General features: G+C 47.8%; 1 protein-coding gene across 12 annotated transcripts in view; it reads right to left on the bottom strand.

The window, feature by feature from the left end:
* Positions 1 to 2,745: 2,745 nt before the first annotated feature.
* LOC149336182 (uncharacterized) overlaps positions 2,746 to 24,438 on the bottom strand; it is a 64,790-nt gene continuing 43,097 nt past the window's right edge. For 9 of the 12 annotated variants that reach the window (XR_016284174.1, XR_016284169.1, XR_016284173.1 and 6 more), the window contains 8 exons: positions 21,953 to 23,271; positions 20,225 to 20,468; positions 15,493 to 18,382; positions 14,161 to 14,684; positions 13,890 to 14,096; positions 9,954 to 11,059; positions 8,180 to 9,070; positions 4,949 to 6,832 (listed from right to left, as the gene is read on the bottom strand). Coding sequence is in view for 2 of the 12 variants with exons in the window: in XM_089552709.1 (XP_089408835.1) it covers positions 3,251 to 3,488; positions 3,584 to 3,774 (429 nt within the window). In the remaining 10 variants the exon portion in view is untranslated. Of the gene's footprint in view, positions 3,489 to 3,583; positions 6,833 to 8,179; positions 9,071 to 9,953; positions 11,060 to 12,394; positions 14,097 to 14,160; positions 14,685 to 15,492; positions 18,383 to 20,224; positions 20,469 to 21,952; positions 23,272 to 24,438 lie in introns of those variants that run through there. The other 3 variants (XM_089552709.1, XR_016284175.1, XM_089552710.1) reach the window with 3 other exon arrangements.

Genomic DNA, 24,438 nt, shown 5'->3' with positions numbered 1-24,438 from the left:
AAGCCTTTCCCGTCCACAAAGCATGCTTTCGCGAGCCGCCGCGGTGGCTCAATGGTTATGGCGCTCGGCTGCTGACCTGAAAACGCGGGATCGACCGAGCGAAATTCTTGCACTGTGCGATGCCAGTGCACGTTAAGGAACCCTAGTTGGCAGAAATTTTCGGAGCCCTTCACGAACAATGGCGGCCTTCATATTAAACTGGTTTTTTAGAGAACAAAACGGCGCAGTAACTGTCGCACATATCTCAGTGGACACCTGAAGCGCGCCGTAAAAGAAGATAGGAAGGTGCAGTAAATGAGGAAAGAGATAAAGAGGTGCCATAGAGGATGTCTCCAGTATAGCTCTGCCATGTCAGTGCGATATAAATCCCCAAGTGGTCGAAATTATTTCGGAGACCTCTACTTCACCTCCCTACGGCACCTCTTCCTCTCTTTCACTTCCACCTTCTTCCCGTTCTTTACGACACGGTACAGGTGTCCATTGAGGTATGAGACAGATACTGCACCGTTTCCTTTCCTCGAAAACCACTTTCCGAATTTTATTTCGACCAGCTCGGGATCTTTAACGTGCACTGATACTGGACAGCACACGGGCGCCTTTTGCGTTCCGCCTCCATCGAAACGCGGCCGTCGCAGTCGGGTTCGAACCCCGGTGCACCAGCTCGGTAGACGAGCCCATTGACCACTGAGCCACCGCTGCGGGTAGGTCCCTCACCCATAGTTGTGAGAGACCTACTCGCCGAAGTGGTTCAGGGGTTAAAGTGAGAGCCTTAGTTTCTCTGGGACGTTAAACCCGCATAAATCAAAACAAAAACGGAAGCTTTCGCATTGCTCCGCGTAGTTTTGTAAAACCTTGGAGGCCTGTAGGACATGGGTGCATTGTCGTTTCGCCTCCGATAAAACGCGACCTCCATGAGAGACGGGTATCCTGGCTCCGTAGAAAAGCGTCCTGACCAGAGCTATTGGGGCGGCTAACGAGTTAATGCGCGAGAGAGGAGTTTCGTTAGATAAACATGACGTTAGCATGGGTGTATACTCAAGACCCAACTTGAAAACACAGTGCAAGGACAACGCGTTCACGAGTTCTAACCTTACTTCGGTTGGCGTTCGTCGCTGTGACGGTGTGTGTCGGACTAATCTGGAAGACGGGGCAGCAGGGAGCTTGGCTAGCCATGTCCGAGTCACTGCAGGAGCGTGACGTGCGGCGGCATAGATGCTTCCAGGGTTCAGCAGGTCGAACCTCACCTAACTACGGAAATGCCTTTGTCCAGCGCCGGAGTCTCAGAGTGTCGTAAAGCTCGCGGGCGTTCTGAGTGAGGGCTGCTGTAAGCAGGGGCCGAATCCACGAAAGAGTTCGCTTTGGAACGCGTTCGCTTTGCCGTGACGTCATTTTGACGTTGACATCGGCGGGAGAAGGGTGGGAGGAACACTGCGGGAGGACAAGGGAGCAGGCAACAGCCAATCGGCTTTGTCGGGCGGTCCCATCTCGGTTCCTTGTATCTTTAAGGGGCCATATGCTAACTTCTTTGCGTTTTTAACCTCTAAATGAATGCGTTTGTCTACAATACTGTAAATTTATTACTCAGAGCCTATAAAATAAGCATAGAAGTTATTTTGAGACGGTTTCAATGCTTCTTGATTGGTTTTTCTTTTGCGTTCCCGAGAGGGCGCTCTCAATTGTTTTTTTATTTTGTGTTCGCGAGAGGGCGATAGGCATCTTGAACTTGCGCGGGAGATTTTTCACGCGTCAGCACTTGTCAGCTTGACATTTTCACTAGTCGTCATGTCAACGCACAAAGGTTGTCGCTTGAGCCCGCACGTCTCGATGCGCCAGTGTGAAGTGCTCGTTGAGTTCATGGAGGAACATACCTACATGGTGAAGCCTTCGTGTGAGCTCGACGCACCTGACGACGCCGGGGATGAGACCACGCTCCAAAAACTCTGCCTTGGCGCGGGACTTCTCCTCGGGAGTCGAAGGAAACGACACCCAGTTTTTCTCCGTGCCGACACGCTCGATTGCCTGAGCGACGGCCAAAATCGTACGGCTCACAGACGACTGCGGGAGCCGTATAGTTGCCTCGCTGCCGACTGCCGCCTGGAAGCCCCCGGTAGCGAAGAACCGTAGGGCGCAGAGTGCTTTGCGCTCTGTTGTGAGCGCACTTTTCCTCGTTGGTCCAAGGTGGGGTTTGAGCTCTTCGCATAGCTGGCGTACAAGTAGCTTCCACAGCCTGAAGTGCCTTCGGAAAGCATCGTCAGGCATGTCGAAAGGATTGTCATGCACGCGCGACCGCCGGGGCGGCCGATCACATTCGCTGAGCACCGCGAACAACACCGGGGCGGCGGGAGGTACCGGCATGTCTCTCCTCGCGCTGAAGCGAACGCCACTTTCAGAGTTCCGCACACAGCGACCGAACGAGTTCTCTTTCACGTGATTGACATGTCTCGTGACGTGAACAAAATCCGTGTTACCGCCTCCCTGAACTGACGTCACCACCAGCGGTGACGACACACGACCAATGGAGCGAGGTGGCAAGAGAGAAAGCGAACGCGTTCCAAAGCGAACTCTTTCGTGGATTCGGCCCCAGGAGAAGCATCACGCCTGAACACCACGCAAAACACTAGCACAAAATGTTACTAGCCATTTAACTCTTTCCTCCGCGGGGAAAATGGTGGTTTTCAGGTCATATCAATATTTTTTTTTTCTTTAACAAAACTTGCTTGGTACAGGAGTGTATGGTACCGAATTGTAGAGGAGGAAATTCTCTTCACATTGTTATTAGTCGCAGTCAACATGTTTATTGAGTAAGAGATGAAAAAAAATTATCAGAAAGAAAATTGTAGTTACAAAGAAAAAACACACAAAAACATCAAAGTTTCGTCACAAAAATAAAACAAAAAAATTTCAAAATATAAATTTTTTACAACAGGGATCGGTGCAACATTGCAGCAAATTTTAGTTTGCTGCGAACAGTATTAGCTGGGCTAGGAAAGGAAACAGTAGTCCTAGTGACTATCGTGCCACCGCGCGAAACAGTTCCTTGATGCCATAAAGCAGAGGTTGGCCGCACGTCTCACAGAAAACATTTGTTTTTTGTTCCACCTTTTTTTCTTCGTAGCACAGTTTGCAGTTCCGGTACTTTGCATTTTCTGCGGCTTGTGCTGCAGCCCCTGAGGTGAATCACGCGGCGGATACAGAGGGCGAACATTGGGGTCCTCAGGATGTGGCTCATCAAATTCGAGGAGTTGCTCGATCAATTCAAGTCTGAACGCGAACTGATCAAATCTTGATGTCCTCGACATTTCTGGCTCTTCGGGATGCCCCTGGCGATGCGCGTCAAAAAGTATGAAGCTGTTGACGACCGCGCCGCCGAGCGCCGTGCGACACTCCGGCGCGCAACGCCGAGGTCGACCCCTGGCTGTCTTCGAGCCGAAAACACGACTCTCTGCGCTGCCGGCGGCAAGTAATCCCGCCCGAAAGACGTTGACACCCTGCAGATAAGAGTTATGACCTTCAGAACACTCTGATCTTTTCCGATAAGCGCGCAGCAAAAGCGGAACATTTCGGGGGAGAAAGCGAAACTTACCGAGGCATGGCTGTTGACGTTCCGGGTCGGTCTGACGCAGTTTCGCTGTCGGTGCTGAAGTCTGAAGAGCCGAAGTCGTCTTCTGAATCCTCACTGCTGCTGTTCTCGTCCAAAAACGAACTCTCAGGAGCATCGATTTTTGTGGAAACGCGCGGTTTCGGCGCAGCAGCAGCGCGCGACGTCGACGCCATGGTGGAAACAAGGAGCGCCGGTCGGCTGACTCCGGAGGGGCTTCAAAAATCACCGCTTGGCGGAAAAGTCAAACCAAAAGCGAAACTGAAAGAAGAGTTCCTTTATTTCACACTGGATGCCGCTAGTTGTCCAAGAACGCTTCAAAAAACGGGAAAATACGAACTTGAAACCATCGATAGCGGGCTATCGATGGGAATAGGCGCGGACAGGAAAGAGTTAAGCCATGCTCAACAATACTGAACAGTGCTCTAAACTTGCTTACTTGGTGAGCAGAAGTGTCCGCAACTTCGTAGTAGAAAGCCCAGAAGGCCCCGTGCATAGGAGCTTTCGACGAAAAACGGGTATCACAGTCTCGGGAAAAAAAAAAAAAACATTTCTTACATAAGAAGCAAGATTTGCGAAATGTTTTTTTTTTTTTATGAACCGAGAATCCAAAACAAATTTAAAAACACGTTTTTCTGGTGAAAATTGTGATGTTAGCTCCGCATTCCCCCGTTAAAATGGCTGTGAATACAATACTCGATGTTCGTTAGAGTCCTTGCCTGGGTATGTTCGTATTCTTGCACGAAAGGCGCTGTGCGTTCGCGAAAGCTCCGATGGAGGTGCGTTTATGTGTGCAGTCATGGCAGCTGTTATGCATTTAACGGTGATCATGCAGAGTGCAGGTTGTGGCGGGTGTCTATGGTTTGGAGGTGCTTGTTGGCTGTAGTAATGGCTGTGCATGTGGTGCAGGCGTCAGGGCAGCCAATGCGCCGAACAGCCTCGAGCAGGAGGAGTAGGAGCGGTGCCGTCCTGGTGGATATATGTTCGCCAGGCTCATTTCATCGCTACATGAAGAACATAAGAGGTGACGTCGTAATCACAACGGCAACGCTAGCTGCTGTTTCTGCATGTGCTGCAAGTGCCGTCGTGTTCTTCGGATCATTACAAGGCTGCCGCGTTTACGTGGCTGTGATTGTACTGGTAATTATTGCATAGTTCTTATTTTATTTACCTTCTTGTTGTTGTTTGACATTTAACAGCTTATTGTTACTTCGCGACAGTTGTGATGGTGGTGTGGGAGAGCATGTTGTCGTGTAGTGGTCATGGCAGCTGCTCTCCTATGTAGCTGATTGTAGGGATGTAGCATCTTTGTGGATGTGTATAATGCCTAAAACTGCATGCTGGTTCGTGCTGTGTTGTGCTGTGCGTGAGGTGGAGGCTTATAGGGTGGAAAATTATAAGTGGTGCCACCCTAGCGAATGTGCTGAAAAGGCACAATTCGCCGATGCATGAAGAACATCACGAGTGCCGTCATCAACACATTGACAATGCTGTTTCCCAGTCATAGTCACCGACTGCATTGTTGTAGTTCTCGACTAGATTTTTCCTGGCATTGTTGTTGTGGACCATTGCCTTCAACTTCTTGTCTAAATGTTTAAGGCTCGTGCACATACAGTAGCACAGCTCGAATAGTGATGTGGTTTGTGTGTAATAGTCGGGGCTTGTCTTAACCTCAGTCATTTTACGGGTTGTTTCTGGTGTAGTGCTTGCTGTAGTCGTCCTAGGCCTGCCCTCGTGTTCTGTCTCAGTTTATAGGGCTAATCATGTGTGTACATGACAATCAAAGTGTCTGTGGTGTTCGACGTGCAGTCGTCATGGCATACGTCGTATATAGCTGTTATAGTATGGCTGCAGGTTCAAGAGGGTGTCTAGATTAGAAGCGTTGCGTTTTGGACGAGTTAGTTACACATACTAACGGAAATGTTTTGGTAACGGCACACCGTTGTGAGCGCAAAACACTTCCAAAAGGGTGTCTAGTGTTTGGAGTTGCTTGCTGGCTGTGGTGTTCGGTTGTCCGCGGGATGTAGGCTCGTAGGCTACCAGCAAGAAAAACAGCGCTGGTGCCGCACAAGCCCTGAAAAACACCTGCTGCATTGCGACAATGGTGTAGCCTGATGTTAACACGCCAGTGCGGCAGCAACAGCGGGAACGATGGTTTTACGCGTGTAGCCATCGTGGCTGCTCTGATTTGTGTGTTCAATTTTGGTGTAGTATTTATTGGTTGTGATCATCGTGATTAAGCCTGCTTCGTCTGATAATAATACCTACAATTAAGGCTTCTACAGAAAACAGCTACCGTGACGTCTACAAACAGAAGGTGGCTTTCTGATTGTAGTTTTCATGGCAGCTCTTTGTAACTGTTTTTCGAAGGGGGTTGGCTTTGGTGGGTGTCCACTGCCTGGAGCTGCTTCTTGACTGGTGTTGTGCCCATAATTGCGTGTGGAGTAGTCTTGTATGGTGGACTAGTGCGACCCACGGCAGCCCGCAAGAGGAACAGAATTGATGCCGCTCCAGTGACTGTGTTTAAAATGCGCACTTCGAAAATACATGAATAATATCAGCACTCTTGGCCGCCAGCACGATAACAGTACTTGTTGCCCGGTAAATGTGCCGGAGTGCACACTCCTAATTGTGTTAGTTGTTTTCTGGCAGTGTTGCGGAGGACTAGACCCTTCGTGTTGTTCTTTGAATTAGGAAGGACAATGTGAGCACGGTATCGACCGCTGGAATAGTGGCGTTATGCGTGCAATCATCGGGGCCGGTGTTTACGGTAGCTGTGATTGCACGGGTTCCTTTGGTGCAATTTTGGTTGTGGCTATCAACGGATACCTTCATGTTCTTGTTTCAATGTTTGCATTGAGCGCATATGTGGGCGAAGGCTGGAATGTAGTCGGAGTGTAGTTGCCATGGCAGCTCTAAAACGCGTAGCGCTGATCGTACTCGGTGGAGGACAGGGCGGCTGTCCAGTGGCTGAATTTGCTTGTTGGATGCCGCCGTGCGGAGAAGGCATACAGGGTGGCTACTTCTGGACACAGTCACCAGCAAGAGGAACAGGATTGATGCCGCCCGGGTCAGTATGGAGAAGCGGCGTAGTTCACCAGTGCATGAACACAGGGAGTGTCTACTTGAGCCAGACGTACAAGAAGTTCAACGGCCACAATGTTCGAATGGTCAGCACAGAGCTTTTCCTCCCAGTCTCTACATAGATGGTGCAGGAAGAGCGGATGGGTCAACCTGCAGAAAATAGACAGTTGCGATTCAGGGTAAGGATACTGACCCCATGTCGCCCTAATTTACTAATGTTTTTTCAAAATACGAAACCTGCGCAAGCAGTTTTTTGCTAAAAGGCCGACATTTATAAAACTGATTGCAGACAAAGTTTACACAGCGTTTTTGTACGTTTTGTATATATGTAGCATATTTTCTCAGCCTCATATTTGAGAAAATGTGCCGGAATGCCGGAGAAGTACCGTTTGGCGATAAGATGCCTGCACTTTCTCATAACTCATAACAGTTAAAAGTGACGTACAAAATAAATGCGCAACCCTTTTGATGACACCAAAAGCGTTAAAAAGAATGCATGGGCTGCCATCAGGTGATCTGAGGATGTACCAGTTTTTCCGCATACAATCGTACTAACGATGTGTGCAACTGTTTGTCGCACAGACCTCGGGGCGGTGTCATACGATTTCTGTTTTCCTTCTGTTTTTTTTTCTTTTTATGTGAAGGCGAACGTACGCTCCATACTGAGAAATGGAACGAAGACGCCTCTGAACGCGGAATCCACAAACGTCCCAGTGACGTTATGATAAAAAAAATGGCTTTTGAGGAAAGCAAAAAGCGCATTCTCGGTGGACTCCTCAACCATAACCATATGTTAGAGGAAGAGCGCCTTGGAAGGAATGCGATTGAAAGTGCATGTGTCGTCGGTTCGAATCCCTGTCACAGGCTAGCATTCAAGATGGCTAGCACTTGTAAGGTATAGGCAACGAGAAATCGTATGACACCACCTGGAAAGTGGCACGACTTACGGCTCACAATTTTGGCCGGAATGCAGTCTGGAAAAAGGACACTCCGCCGGCTTTTCTCGTAATCGGACTAGTAACGCTTTCGCAATAAAAGGTACGCAGGCACAGGCATAACGCTGTTATAAAGCAAGAAACAGTAAAATAATGACCTCCGAATGTGTGTTTTACGTGAGGTTTTCTAAATGCGTGTCATATTTAGTGTACGATGTGACGTCAGTGCACGTCAAATAGCCACAGGTGGTCGAAACTTCCGGAGCTCTTCACTACGGCATCTCTCATAGCCCGAGTAGCTTTGGAACACCATAAACCAACCAACACATTTTGTGGCTATTGTATAGAACCTAAAAAAGGCAGATGTGGCTCAATGTACTTAAAGAAGTTGGTAAGGTGATAAAGATTACAGCCTAAAAGTATCTGCCCACCACCCTAATCCCTATTAATGCCGATTTCTGGCTTTTGCTTCCTCTAAAATTACCGAAATTTCTTGCTTGCGTGCTAAATAGGGTTTTATCTTGAGCGCTTATGGAACGAGTGAGGCTGCGAATAAACTCACGGTGCTGCACGTGAATTTCATCAGCACTGGAATCTCAGGATGCGGCGAAGGCTTGTCACTCCCGCAGCGGTGATCGTCCGCACAGCAAAACGTTGTGATGCTCGTGTGACACAGGTCGCCAGAATCCCCACAGCATTCCAACAGTAGTCGTGTTGGCGGTCGTGCTCGTCGCAGTAACTGCAGGTGGTTCCATTGGCATCTGTCCAAGTGTATTGTGGAGTTCATAATGTTATTTGTTATCTCAGTTTCTGTAAAACATGGGCTGTTGGTGTTGCTGGGTGTTATGTTTTAAATCTTTACAGGTCGCCCGAGCCGGACTGCAGTTAGTGCTGCAGTATTCTTGTGTTATCATAGTGTTTGCACGCAGTAATGTCATAATTGTTTGTGGTGTGTCAGGTCGGTGCGCTTCGCTGGCTGTTTTCTTGATCGATGTGTTTGTGTTCGCTGCTGTTTTTCAGTTGGTGGTTGCGGGGTCATACAATTAAGGGTCAAGTTTATGTTCGTGAGTATGGCTACACTGACTGTGTCTCTGTCGTCGTTGTTGTCTCTCCTTGAATGGTGACTTAATTCTTACAGTGTTCTTGGGCCTCGCTCATGCTTTTTTTCTGGCTGCGCTGGTTGTGTTGCGTTCGCTGAGTCTGTTGCAGTGAGGCGTGGTGTCGGTATGTAATGCTGGCAAGATGAGGGACGCCGCCGGCATGAGAAACAGCAGCACCGCAAGAAGCTCCTGGGTCGCGCCGATTGCTGGCACCATGAAGAACAAAAGGAGTGTCGCTGTGGGCGCGGAAGGTGGCTTTCGGTGGCAGAAAGACTGCCTTAATCCTGCAGACGCCGGGCAGGGGCTTTGACCAAGAGGCTCTGCTTCTGAGCTGCGCCCAGGGTCTTCACTGCCTGCGGAAATAAAAACGCATGTTTTCTAAATGTTGATCATTGACAGAATTTAAAATGTTCCAGTTACTCAGCTTCGCAGCCGCACATCGATAATCCGCGACTAACGGCGTAGAGCTCTTGCTGACACATATGGAACACGGAAACGCGCACTTCTGAATCCTGCGTAAAGCTGGTCCGCCCTTATTCAGTGGTTTGATGCTCGCCTTAATGTTACTAGAATGAGCATAGCACTGGAATTTAGAAATATGATCGCAATTAACCTGCACCCACAGTACACGGGATTCTAGAGATTTCGCCTCCATCAACATTCGGCCGCCGCGGCCGGGATCGAACTCGCGTATTTCCGGTCAGCAGCCGAGAGCTATAACCACTGAGCCACTGCGGCGACTCCTATGTCGACTTGTACCGCGGGGCAAATTCTGGGAGTTAAAGTTAATTCTTGAGAGACCCTGCAGGGATTCTGTTATTGTCATGTCTTTCGCCTATATATCGCAGAAATACAACTATACGACTGTTGTGCTCCAGCACATTCACGTGAATATTCATGTGTGAGCGGCTTTTATTAGCTCTAAATAGAAATACCAAGCGGTTCCGAAGGCTCGAAGTTGTTTGACCTGTTTAAAGGTTTGCCTCCATGAAATCTTGGCAGGCAACAGGACTCGCCAGCTTATGTTCACGTGCAAGAAAAGGATAGCCGCACAGATACAGCTCAACATTTCGGATGAAGATTGAATACAGCATGAATATGATTATTATATTTTCCTGCCCTTGAACTATTAAACAACCGCAATCAACGACGTGACACCTTCGCTAGCACTATCACCTTTCCTAGCGAGAATTCTCAAGTGCCGTTATTCACAAGGTGACAAAATTCTGGAAGTACCTTTTTTAAGCGCTTGTGAAACAGGTCGGCTCCATTTGTACAGCCCGTGCAGCCTTCTCCACTGGAATTGGAGGCAAGGGAGCCTTGTCGGCACCAGGATGATCAGAGTTCGGCGTACTCAACACTGCACTCATTTACGGCTTTGCACTCTTATGATGTCTTTGGTGTATGGTAGTCCCAGAGTTGTCTTTCTGCCGTCTCGATGATTATAACAGATATATTCATGTTGCTTGTATAGCTATCGCCCTTTAGATATATTCTAGCGGGTTTCTAAGCTAGTGATGTCTTAGGTCACCCCCTGCGGTGAAGGTTTGTCAGTAGCTTTGGCGCTTAAGATGCTTGTGCCTGCAGTCTTGATGATTGGAATGCTCATGTATGCTGCTTGTTCAGGTTTGGTCGCTTTATGTCAGCTGGGAATTTTGTGTGGGATGTTATTGGTTGTTCCCTGCAGTGATGTCTTTGCGGTACCAGAGGTATTCATGGTGCTTGTTTCTAGTGTCCTGATGGTTGTAATACATTAGTTCTCCGTGTATAGTCGAGGTCTTTATGAAAACTAAGAAGATTGTTATGGTCACGGTTGCCGGTGCGTGTGTTAGAGTGCGATCTTGTCATCATGAATAGCTTGTCTTAGTTTTAGAGGGTATGATAGCATTAGACATTAATTACATTTGGAATGTCCAATGGTTGGAGGTGCAACTGTTTGCCTGTCTGTTTTGGCCTCAGTTGTGTGTCAGTGAGGTAATTTTAAAGGTTTGAGTTGTGGAATCATGACAATTTTATAAGTAATTGTTGTGGTTGCTCTAACTTTGTTACTGTATGAACTGTTATGGCTTAGATGGCTAATAATTATAGTGAAATTGCAGGTTGTGGTGGATTTGAGGTGTCAGGCAGTGTGCTGGACGCCACTGGCATGAGAAATGGCGCCGACGCCGCTACACGCAGTCGACTTCTGCCGGCATGAAGAACAGGAGGAGCGCCGCTGTAGGACCATGGAGGACTGTCTTGCTTCCGCCTTAAACATAGCTTCATCATTCCTGGCGATTAGACACCACTGCCACTTGTCGCCACTTGTGGGTACCTCGGCAGAGTTCAGTGTGTGAGAAGACCTGCAGTAAAGGAACATATTGCACTTTTGTAAGCAGTCTACGCTTACCATAAGCCACCGTTCTCACTCAGTGCCACTGACGTTCCTGGGCGTAGCTCAATGAAGCCAAACAAACAAAAGTTGATTATGTTCATTCTGTTAAAAATGGCAGGAAAATGTACACGACCACAAGAGAAATTCAGAAGACATTGAAAAAACACAATTGGAGGCGAACTACGAGCTGCTCCGGCTGCACCAACCGGACCGACGCAAAGAAGAAGCGAACTTATCTGCAACAACACTAGTTCATTGTCCAACTATCAGCACTCGAGCTTCCAAGTCACTGTGAAAGCTGCGTAATGTCTGACCGTAATCGGACACAACTTAAGAACGCAACCATTTTTCCCCGTCAAAGGAGCCCTTCCAGGGAATGGCGTCGGCCGGTTCTCATAATCCTGGTAGTGTGATAAAATGGAGTGGTAGATGAGGGGATTATCCGTTCTCTCTATTATCGGGCATAGACAACACTCTCCGCGGTGGCGCCGCTCCGTGCATTACCAGGCTAGCAGGGTCGTGAGAATCGCGCGACGCCGCTGGCTGTAAGGGGATTCATTCATGGGGAACAGCCGCTGCGTTCTTGAGATGTACCAGACTACACGCAAAAATCAAAGCAGTGTGATATATCGACTGGTTGAGAGTTCCGCCAGATGTAACGTATAGGGAGGAGGAGCAACGCAGCTCTCCCTAACAAACGTCCTGAAAGTTAACCGTATTCACTTGTTACAGGTTTAAGAGGGATGCTTGACATTTCATTATATGGCACTGAAAATTAAATTGTAAATTACAGGCTGAACGCCAAATTTAACAATATTCTGCCTATAGCAGAATATATTCTGTCAATATTCAGCTGCCTGTAGTCAAGCAGGAGATGCGTTAGTATAGCTGCTATTTCTCACAGCCCTAATAAAAGCGGCCAATTTAATTAAAGGCGCTTATTTTGAACCATAGTGGACAATGTGAGCACCCAGGGTTGGACCTGATATTTTCAAATTAGAATGAAAGTCTTTGATTACTGCAATTCTTCCTGCGGCCTTTCAAGTGGGCCCTCTTGTCCCACCGCATTTGCAAAAGAATGCAAAAAAACGATTCTGCGCTTATCATCAAATCGATGTTTCACAAAAGAATAGGTCACACGTAACAGCCATCGTTCGGTTGATCAAACCAAAAAAGCGTAAAGAAGAGAGAGAGAGAGAACAACTTTTATTTAGAAAGCCTGCAGAGTCGGTTAGGCTCCCTCCAAGCAGGGAGGACAAGCTTTTACCGCGACGCGGCCACTACGTCAATCTCGTGCGTTGTGCTCCTCGAGGTCTTGTTACGTCCCTCGCTACTTCCACGGGTTCGAGAGGGCCGCCGCCCCCTTCCTGGGGGTGCCGCCCCCCTCTCCTCGGTTTCGCTCGGTCGCTGCCTCTCGAGAGCTGCCGAGACCTGCTGGACGGCCTTGAGTTGTGTCTTATGATCACAGCTCCTCGTTGCAGCCTCTAGCTGCGGCGGGATCGTCGTCTTCTCGCTGGCTTCGCGCGGATTTACGCTACAGTCCCAAAGGATGTGAGCCGCGGTGGCTCTCTCCTTCGCGCACAGTCTGCGTATGTCACTCGCGTACACACTCGGACACACGTGCTTAGCTAGCACCGGGGTGAGCAGGGACCCCGTCTGTAACTGTCTATATAACACTGCCTCCTTCCGGGTAAGCCCCTGGTGAGGTGGCGGCATAGTCTGTTCAGTCTGTACCATTTCACTATTTCGTTGTCATCTTGTCCTTGGCACTGCGTCGCGACCAGGACTCCGAGTCGGCCGTACTTTCAGCCGCGCGGTTGGTTAGTCCTCGCGCGGCCGAGTTGGCCGACTCGTTGTGGTTCACGTTTCCGCGTACCGACACGTCACTGCCCATGTGGTTCGGAAACCACTTGATCACCACAGGACTGTTGCGTCCGATGTCTTCGGCCTTGCGCAGTATGCGCGCGGCCTCACTACATACCCTACCCTTGGCGTAGTTCTTCACTGCCGTTCTAGAGTCACACAACACTGTAGTACATCCGGGGTCGGAAACGGCCAAGGCGATGGCCACCTCCTCCGCCCGGTGCGCTTCTCGAGTCCGGACGCTCACCGCGGTCTTCATTGCACCCGTCGATGCCCCGACAACCACCGCCGCGTATGCGTCGGTGCTCCCTTGATACTCTGCCGCGTCCACGTAGGCGGCGCCTTCTTCTCTGGCGTGGAGGTCCACGAGAGCTCTGGCCCTCACCAACCTCCGCTCCCTGTTGTGCTCGGGGTTCACGAAACTAAATTAAATTATTTAGCGGTCCTAGACAAATATCGCAGGGTGCTTCGTCTATATCAATGTCTAGCGCATCATTTGGAGGAAAACACGCAAACAAAAATATGGTGCCTATAGCCCTTTAAGGGTTGTGACATGGCACTTCCTGGAATCTTGACCTTTAAGGTTTGCCACTCCTTCTACCTTATTGGAATTAATAGTATTTTTCTCTTTCCCATGATTTTTTGTGTCGGGCGGTGTGACTTCCATGTTGATAGCAATGCTTGTACTTGCAGCTGTACGCTGTGGCTGCTGTTGCGCATCATGGTGTTAACATATGTTATCATGCTTGTATTTTGATGTGGTTGCGTGTACGCGTTCGATAAAACTTGCCCCAGAATTAACTACTCCTGTGGTCTTGGCAGCCGTGCTTGTGGAAGTGATGCTTTTGCGCCTTAGCATTTTTTGTTTTGCTTCTGAGAGCGTGGGCGCTGTGGGTTCGCGATTTTCGGTCTCAGTGTTCCAGTTAAGATCTTACCTGTTGTGGTGCCCCTGAAACGAATGGTCAGGAAGTGCTTATTGCTGTCACCAAGAACCGGAGAGGTGGCGGTTCCGGCCACCAGGATCAGTCGCTACGGGTATGCAAGAGCATGGGCTAGATGGCTGTCTGTCCGCAGCTGCCTATACAGGTCACGGCACACGTCTTCCCGACTTGGCAGCAAAGCAGTCCTAAGATTGTGGCAGCCTGCAAAAAAAAAAAAACATTCCGACCTTTCGATCTACGATAAACCAGAGGCTTATTAACTCACATTTTGCGTGTGAATCTCGTGTCCTCTGCAATCGTCGCAGGCAGGATGGTTCCTGGTCAGAGCCACAGCAGCAATCACTTCCCACAGTGAAAAGCACTGTCTTCGGTGCCCAGGCTCTGCTTGGGATGCTTCGTGTGGCGTAGGTTACCGTTGCCGTTGCGCCATCGGCCTTAGTCCTGTAGTTCTTGTAATGGCGGCGGTCGTCGTACGAGATGACGTCTCGGCTGTTAAATTGCGGTTTGTAGTGGTTGTCTGATCAGGAAGGCATCAGGAAGAACAGAAGAGTCGTTAGACCGACTGCGAGGTAGACGTCGATTGTCACCAGCATGAAGAACAGGAGGAGTGACGCTGTGGTAATCAAGTAGGTCTCTTGGATACTAGGCTGGATTGTCTCATTTGAAATGACTGCTGGCTTAGACTTGCAAACGCACGTTCGCGATGCATTTCACAAATTTTCATGGTCTCGGCGCACAGACTCCACTGCAGACGTCGCCAGCAGTGATGACTGTTTAGTGCTTGAAGCCCTGCAAAAAGAAAGCAGCAACGCAGAAATTCGGGGAGTCTGTTTATGAAAGAATGATGTATTCCGCCCCTGACAAGTAAATTATACGATTTCAGCAGCGCGAACACAGTTAGGAAAAGACTGAAGGCGCACAGGACAGAGCGCTGTCCGCCTTCTGTCTTTTCCTAACTGTGTTCGCGCTGCTGAAATCGTATGGATTCCCACCAACTAGCCCGCCAGATTGTGTTATTAAGTAAATGATACGTAAAAAAATTTAGGACACTGTTGATAGGCCGGAAACGAATTTTGCTTGCGACATATGGGTAGTCAGAGCGAATATCGTCAACAAAAGCAATCCCTGACACTATCATAATTACTTTTTCTTAACGCAGTAGGATCACAACATCATTGCACCATGTTTTCAAAGGCTGTTACTATAAACTTGCCGTACTTCCAGTCTTGATAATGATACTATTGTGGTGCAGTTGCACAACCTATAGAAACATTACGAATAAAGCCTTGCTGCTTAAGTGCATAACATACGACGGGCACTCTAAAAGCTTTCATGGCGTAGACGCTGCATGGAACTGCAGCTATCATTCTGACTGATTTTGTTTTTCAAAAACAACCTTGAGTCTCATTTCGGCTTGCATACAAAATTATTGCTTGAATCAGTTTCTTTGAGTTTGGAAGCTAAATAATATGTTGTGAAAGCTCCAAGTAACGGATATGTTATTTTATATGAGCCGTCGGAAAGGATTGAACTTATTCAACTGCTGGGGCATTCAGCTTCTGTTCTGCACCTTTAGGAGAAAGTATGCCATACTCACTTTCGCTGTCGCTCGTCTGTCGCCGCCGTCAGCATCGGTCTCCGGGATCATAACAATGGGAGAGGCTATGAGTGAAGGCCTTTGAACATAGCGCTTCCACACCAGACTTCCCGCCTTGCGCTATTCATGGCCTCTGGTTCTTGAATTTGTCCGAACGCCCGAATAACTGCAGCTTCATCTTGGCAGTAGAGATTGGCGTAGGGCTGTGGTTGCGTTTTGCCTGATGTTAGTGTGCGTTGTACCACCTACAGGGCTGTGTTGTTGGTACAGGTTGTCCACGTGCTAAAGCTCGTTAGCGTACGACACTTGATCGTGGTCGTGATTATGCTGCGAGTATGAAGATGACTTCGTATTGCGTAGTTTGTGTTTCATTTAGCTATAGTATTTCCGGGTAATCTCTCTGGGGGTTTCGCTCACGGACACTGTCTTTTGCATGAAGAGCAGGATTGATGACCGATGTGTTTGTGGGGCGGATGGTCGCGGGAGGCATCAAAGACAGTCCTCTTGTTCGCTTCACCGACCATCTCACGAGCAAGGACAAAGAGACGTGGCTAATTAGTAAGCGCGCTTATATAAAACACCGTATTCCAGAGCTCAGGCAAAAGCAGCGTAGCGCGTAGCGGTAATGTTTAGGGGACCGGTCCGTGGCTTACATCCAGCGTGCATTTTTTCATGCCAAAAATGTTTTTGCAGGTTGTCAGCAATGGCCATCACGCAAGTATGTTCAATACCCTGAATTCGTGACAGGCGGTTTTGAATTCCTCTGCCTACCGATGTAGCTCGCACTTTCTGCGCTCTTTGATAGTGTTCTACGTGACTACATCCTAAATGACCAAACTATCTTTCGTCCAAAAACATACAATAATATTTGGACCTTAACAAGTGTGAGATTTAACGTACTAAAGAAACACATGGGCTATAACATGAATAATTAGTCTTGCAGCAGCTCCCAATACAACTGTGTCTCAAAAGGCAAATGAAGAAAGTAAAAAAATAAATTTCGTTCTTCAACGTTAGCAAGCTACACTCACAATTTTTTAGTGACCTAGTGGTCTCTACGAGTTAGCCAGTATTTTCACTCTGAGCTGACCTGCAGCAAGCATTTTACGCATTTCAGTTACCTTATAAATGTATAACTATGAATGATATTTATTATATCTCGTAGGTGACAGCTTCTATCCGCCGCTAGTTAGGAATCAGGATAATTATAATATTTGGCGTTTAGCGTTCCAAACCAGCACATTGGATATGAAGCATCATAGGGTATAGCTCCATCAATGTTTTAACCCTATTCTCCTGCCTCGAACTGTGCTCGTCATGGAAGATTGCATCAAAATCGCCAAACTTTTCGCGCCCGATGTTGCACTGCTCCACAGCCAAACACAGTCGGTCTGCAATTGCATAGGTTGCTTTTTCAGCGCTAGAGGGCAGTTGCCTATAAAAAGCATTTCGTGCCTATAGCGAAGGTTTTAAGTCTGACAGCGACAAAAATAAAAAAAAAATGTTTGGCGATTTTGTTACGTTCTTCGGGAATTTTATGATGGACGATTCACAAGCGCTGGCATCACACGTAGATGGACGCTTTTGCATTTTACCTTCAACAGACGTGGTTCCCCCGCCCAGCTTTCGATTCTGCAGCCTTAGCCCAACAGCCGAATTCCACAGCCACTGAGTCATGTGCTGGAACTAAATAAAATTAGTTTTTGCTGGTTCCTTAAAGATGCAAATGATTTTAACTAAATTTTTACTATAATAAATCGCACTGAAAAGCTGTTAACGCCTATGTACTTTCTGGTCGGCTAGCTCCTGGCACTAGCTAAAACAGTTGGCATGTAATGGTTCCTAGCTACATGGGCGTCCTTCAAGCTCGAGACCTTTTGCAAGATAAAGGTACCACGGATCCATCCTCAAAAGTTCTTTCTTTCTAATGATACCTAATAATTAGCATACAGTCTTAAGGAGACGCATACGCTACGTTGATGTTTCTTCGTGAAAAGGTGGCGTTTTATGGTCTATGTGTTCTGTGCACGCCTCGCAATATGGAGGTCCATGGTTCAATTCCCATTATCTTCGAACGGAGTTGTTGTTTCTCCTTTGCTGTCGACGACACTATCTTATGGCCTACTTCTGACGTCATGAGAGAGCATGGTGAGGTCATTCGAGGATTACATGCCTTAGGCACGGCAACAGACTACGGCTTTTGTGCTAATGGGACATATAATGCTTCAGTATTACAAGGCAAGCAAGTGGCGTAGTGCCTGCTCTGGGAGAACGGGCTCCCCTGACGTAGTTGTGCCTGACAAGATGTTAAGCTGGTGTTGTGGTTACTGGTGTAGTGAGGCAAGTTACGATGAATATCGTTGTGACTGCACAAGTTGTTTATCTTGGTGGGTGCCTAGCGGCTCGTGTCGTGCGCAGTGAGGATGCTGGGAGTCGTGCCATGAATTGTGTAGTGAATGGGCTGTAGGTCTGTTTTCTGGAATGGTGTGTCGTTACTCGTGTAGTGGACACGCTGTAGGTCTGTTAGTGTTCTTTGTAGGTGTTTGTCCTTCGGAGCTGGCGCTGTGAGCGGTGTCGTTGCGCCTCTATGGGAAACGCCGTTGGATGGCGCTCAGCAACAGGAACAGTAGTGGTGCCGCACGGGCGAATGTGTTGAAAAGGCGTTTGCCCGAGCATGAAGAACAAAAGGAGTGCCGAAAAGTTCACCATGCACAGGAAATCATATGGCCGCCGCGTCGCCAGGCGTGGAAGTGAGCATAGCTCCTCAGATATGGTGATCGTAGTACATCTGTGTGAAGCAGATCATCGGAGGTGCGCGCACAGGCGGCGCCGACAAGGCAGTCTTCGAACCCTGACGAGAAGAGGTAGCCCTCATGGTTTCTACAACAAACTGCAACAAATAGAGGGGGGGGGGGCGTTTTAGAAGCAATGTGGTTTAGTGAGTATGAATACAATCCCTATTCTGTACCGTATTCAGTACGTTCCACAAAAGCGTTCATCGCAGATCTAAATGTCTTGCACTTCAAAGTAACTGTGGAGAAAAATGTTTTTCGAGAAACCATAAAAAAAGTATTCCATCCTAACTCCCTTTGTCGGTTTAATTAAACTCATGTCAAGGGACAAACGGACACAGAAGGCGCTGCCCATCAAGGTCCCTCAAAAAACAATGGAATGGATTGCTCCAAATAGCAGGATACCTTACATTTACAGCATTAAACGCCGCGCTTTCAGCTCACATTTCTCTGGTCATGCGTCGACTGAACTGATCATAAAGTTGAACATCATTGGAACAAAAATCGAGTATTTCTTGCGTGTGCTTCTGCCTTCCTCTCTCCAACGAACTGCATGCGTGGTTCGCGGGTGGTCATCGTTCAAAGCCTTCTCCCGCGCTCACGTGCAGGCCATTTGGAATGCAATTAACCGTAGCGGACAGACTATTCTGAGGGAATTTAAGCCTGCTTCCGTAGAGGAATGCGAAAAGATGTGTTTTGAGGAAATAAAAGGGTGCAGTAGCCCTCAGTTCTAGACATCTCTGTGAACATCTCAACTGCGCTTTAGAGCATGCAACTGAGGGTGCATATGTCATCTGCCCGAAACCCTGACGCAACTCAGCGTCCAACAGCACTTTAAGGGAAAATGTAGTCTTAGAAAGCAGGCACATCCGAACCCCTTTCGCATGCTTAACTCCATCCTGACCAAAACGTAAGCTGTATGCAAAGAGAAATGCTATGATACCACACGGAACGCTGAACGACGAAAGGTTGGTCAGTATTATGGAGAATTCTTGGGGGGAATACTGCCACCACATTGAGATCAAGCAGTGATGGCATCGCTGCGATTTGGTCCGCATCTGTGATATCCCTTGCTCAAACCAGCGTCGTCGCTTGAGGGGACGCGCTTTTGTGCCACGCAACTCTTTCCGTCATTGTTCACCTCTCCTGTTCTCCCGCTGCAGGGATTGTGACTCGGCCCGGGTGTGAGGTCATCACACTCTAAATTTTGTGTTATACAGCCGCGTCATGTCGCACGCCGGTGACCCTGGTTCGGTTTTCATCTAGAACTCAATATTGTTTTCTTATTTTTAGTTATATTTCCACTTTACGTGCGGTCTAGTTTATTTAGCCAACGCTTCATGACGTCATGCTACACGTGCTAATGAGAGCAATGCCTTAAGCCTTAATCCCCTTTTCTCTTTCGTTTCTTGCTTGCCGCTTCTTGAGTTCTGGGATCAGATGTGAATGTCAAGGAGAACAGAATGTCAACCTTCTAACCGAGTGGCGCAGCAAGAACCCAGCACTCATTAACAGCTACCAAATGGCCGCAATGTCGCTCTAGGATGCCCAGCCTACTGAACAATGTTGCAGAAGCTACGGCTTCATCGATGCTATGCAGAGTTATGCGCGGCTCCAACCGTCTTGCAGCACGCGATGCCTAACTGCGCATTCGCCCACCCCCTTACGTTCTAGATCTGCTAATGACTAACAAGCGTTTGTGCACTCGTCACTTTCAACACGTTCACTCGGGTTTCACTACCTATCTTTTTTTATTTCCCCTCTGACTGGAGAGTGAGGCGTTATGTCAATGATCCAGGGCATCTATTGTGCCGATGCTACCACATCCATCGTTTATGAGGTCGTCCGATTTGGGTTTCCGTCAGGCTTTCCAAGATATACTCATTAACAAGGACAATACGCTTAACAGCTTCAAGTGCGAGTGGTGTGATTGCGCTCACCAGACGGAATGTGGCGATACCGGAGGCAACGGTTGGAAGCCCAGTTCCAAGGGCTGTGTCACTGGAGCCACGAGATGTTCAGCGTTGTCCCCGACCGACAACAGTTGTGGTGGCTGCTTTGCAAAGTGGTGGATACCCGGTCATTGCACTGTCTCCATGACTGTAGGTGGCCACACTTCGTCTCCGGTGCGTCCGGAACAAAAGGAAAGCCATTTTCGGACCGTCTTTTATTCTGTTTCCTGGCCTGTCAGAGACGAAAGGTGAAGTGGTAAGAGAGATCATCATGCAATACAGGTCGAAATGATTTAACCCCTCAGGGGTGAACACAGGGGCAAGGATGTGCGAGGGAGTGCTGTTAATAAAAAATCTAATTACATCAGGTTGTGAAGGCGGCTACTTTTTTTGTTGTCGCGCACAGTTTTCTTCCCTCCAAATTGAAATCATATAACTTGGATTGTAAAGTAATTATTTCAGCACATCTGTCGTTACAAAAACAGGCTGTTGTTCTGAACGGTATTTCTAAAGAGTATGCACCAGTTACGTCGGGAGTTCCCCAAGGCTCAGTATTGGGACCACTTTTACAATTGGCATACAGTCTTCATTCAGGATGTTTGCCGATGATTGTGTTGTTTACAGAGTAGTAAATTCCACTTCTCATTCGCAAATCCTGCAAACTGATTTAGATACCGTAGCAGACTTGTGTGTGCGTTGGAACATGTCCTTAAATATAAACAAAACTGTTCACGTCACATTCACAAGAAAACGTCTAATCATCCGTATAGGCACAGAATTCATGATTTTACTCTAAATATAAGCAAGTCATTTAAATATCTAGGCGTACTTTTTACATCGGACTTACGATGGAATAAGCACATAATTATATTGCGAATAAGGCAGCATCACATTTGGGTTTTCTAGGGCGGAATTTTAGCCATTTACCAAGTAACTAAAAAACAGCTGTATTTCAGTCATCTACGCTCAACACTTCAATATGGATGTGTTTGCTGGAACCTACACACAGCTGAGTGTGTAGACAAATTAGAGAAAATTCAGAATAAGGCTGTTAGATTTGTTCTTGGTAGTTATAATCGGCAAGTTAGTATGACGGAAAGCAAAAAAACTTAAATGGCAAGAGTTGAAGGACCATAGAAGGTACATCAGACTGAAATTTTGCCATGAGATTTATTATTCGAAAACTGGCATAAACCGCGAACAATATATCCAGTCAACGCATTATATCTCAAAGCGACTGGACCACTGCTTGAAGGTCAGGGAATTTTCTTGCAAGGGTGACATCTTGCGTTATTCTTTTTCTGTTAAAACTGTTCGAGACTGGAAAAGTTTGCCATCGAGCATTGTATGTAACACATTTAATGATGCATTTGTCCATGCACTGCAATAAATGTTTTATACCTCTGATGAAGTCTCTACCCCCCCGCCCCTGCTGTAATGCCCTGCGGGACGATGCAGGTAACTAATAAATAAAAAATAAGTAAATAAAAGTAAACATGAAGACTGAAGCCTTCATGACCTACGATACCTTTTTCGTTTGTAAAAGTCATATTCTCTGTTCCTATGACAGTGAACGGCACTCAAAAGGGAACCTGAGCAAAGGGGTTCTTTCTGAGTCAATAAACGACCGAACCTTCAGAAAAGCTTCGAGTTACGTTTAATCTATAAAGGTCGTAGCTTCCATATGCTAAGTTGGCTGGGTGCATTTATACGTACCAAGTCGCCTTGTCCTGTGGAATCGCCGGCTCTGGACGGCTCCGTACCAGGGCGATGACTGTTCGCAGTGCACAGGACGTTCATGTTGTAGCAGTGGTCTTCCGGGTGTCCGCAGTCTTCACGGTTGTAATTTATAAGTGCTGTTCGTATAGCTGATGTGATTCTATTAGTGTATCTTTTCACTGTTACCGATACCGCTGCTTCGTTAGTGTTGTATTGGTGTTAGATATTTGGTCGTTTTTGATGTCCTGGTAACAAAAACGCCTGCGATGGTAGAGGTGGGGACTATTTTCTAGACTATCTTTTTTGGCAGTCGTTGCGTCTCGTGTTAGTGGCTGTCGAGATCCCTGTGTTCTAAGGTTGTCACACTTGTTCCAGTGCTTCTTGTTCATTTGTAAAATGTCGCGGCTTTGGTCTCCCAAAAACGTTATGCTCTTCTTACAGCTATGGTGGACAAAAGGTGTCTGATAGATGCTCGCTGCCACCGGCATGAGAAATTGCACCACCGCTTGGAGCCTCTTCCCGCTCGCATGAACAGAAAATAGAATGCGCCGAAAAAAAAAACGCCTGATGAGTAGTAGTGGTGCCGCTCCTCAGTTCGAGGAACTGCATGAAAGCAGTCCCACTCGTATCAGCAATACTAGTAACTGGGGCCGATAACCAGGCGCCCGCTCGGGCCATACTTCTCGAAAAGTAAGGTGTTTCCGGCGATCAAAGGGGATTTACGTTTGGGTCTAAAACCAGGGTTTCAACTGCATGGGCGTCGCTAATATGGTCCTCCTTTTTATTAGTCACTGCGCCATGGGACGTTCCTTGAGTTTCTGCACGTTCTGCTTATAATAGTTTGTTGCGTGTTGTAACGTGTTTATGCTTAACGGCAGCTCTGTTGCTTGTTACGTTCTGACGATGTTTCGAGTCAATTTTTCTCTGTTTCCTCTTGTTCGCTTGTGTTTCGTATTGTCTTTGTTCTTCGTGTATTGCTGCGGTCGCCATGTTTTTGTGGCTTCGTGAAGTGGTTTTTGTGTTTCAGCGGTTGTGGTTAGTTTTTTAGACGAACGGGATGGTGTTTGTGGTCGGTGCGCAGCGGGTAGCAGACCGCCGGCATGAGAAACAGCAACAGTGCTCACTGCCGCATGGCTGGAAGCCAGCATGAAGAACAGGAGGAGTGCCGCTCTGGGAACAAAGGATTAGTTTTTTTGATCTAGGTCTTCTGTCGGGATATCTGAAGATGTGGCCTAGGGTGCGCAGCAGTTGCCACTCCTTGCCACGCCAGAGGTGATGTGCGTTACGCTGCTAGGCAGTCCTTGGTGCACGGAGGCCTGCAAAAAAGAATGCGGCCAGTTTACGAAATGTGTTGACCAGACCGCAACCTTTCCTACCTAAATGCTCATGATCGAATACTAAAGCAGTGGCAAAACACGCCCTTGCATATACATTGTCAAAGCAGGTTTTAAAAAATTTCAGGATTAATATCTGGAACCTTACATTAGAGAACATATCATAGCTCACGCATTATGTGCAGTAGAGAGCGGGGGGACTATTTCTTCAATCAAATTAGAGCTGGTTTTAACCTACAAGGCAAGGAGTCAGCTAGGAGCCTTTGCGATGTTGTGGTTTGCCTAGGCTTGACTAATGGCTTTTTTTGCTTATGCGAGTCCAAGCTGAGCGTCAGGGCCTGCCACCTTTCGTAATTTCTTTTAAGTGTGAGCATAAATGTTATTCTTTAGTGATCGGCAATATGAAGCGTTTACAGTGTGGATGAACGGTTATTCGGAAATAACTCCATGATTTCAGACACGTGCTAAACTGAATGCAGGATCCGGGAGTGCATTAAACATCGGCTTCTGGGCAAGAAAAATCTCGCACCTTTAGCAGATTCTTTACTACGTAAGGTGCACTAGTTTTACCATGAGAAAACGGCGCCGTCTCTCTGCCTACGGAAGTGAAGCCTCCATATTCGAGAATCGCGCCACACAAGCCGCATTCCTCAATTTACTCCCCTAGCTAGGTGCCTGGCAACCCACCAACCGCCGCCCTCCATAGGCGCCATCCATCATCCTGCTTTGCAATTTAGTAGCTTTACGCGCGAACAACCCTCTTACATTCACTATGCGCAAGGTCTCCACCAAATGTAGGCTCGCACACCACAGGAACGAACAAGCAAGGGCGAAATTCTAAGACGTAGTGGGAAAGCCAGCTGCCCTCCATGATCGCCAGGCGTCTCTGCATTCTTTCTTCAGCTTCCAGAAGCACCACCCACCTAAACGAATATTAACAAATCCCCCCCCCCCCTCCCCTGGTTTGTTCGTACGCTGCACTGTCACCAGGGCGGCGCATGCGTCAACAACAGGCTTCGTTGTTCTTTTCTGCAGCTTGAGAGGCACACATCAGTCCTGGCGGCACTTGAGTTGCGAGACAGCGATGCGTGAGTTGTCATTGCGTCACGTAATGCGTGCGCCGGAAAGCAACAAACTTAGAACCTTCGA

The sequence above is a fragment of the Amblyomma mixtum genome, chromosome 7, assembly GCF_055824585.1.
Source record: "Amblyomma mixtum isolate Tamu chromosome 7, ASM5582458v1, whole genome shotgun sequence".
NCBI lineage: Eukaryota > Metazoa > Arthropoda > Arachnida > Ixodida > Ixodidae > Amblyomma > Amblyomma mixtum.
Note: the sequence above shows the minus strand (reverse complement) of the source record. Positions and strands in the feature narration are given on the sequence as shown.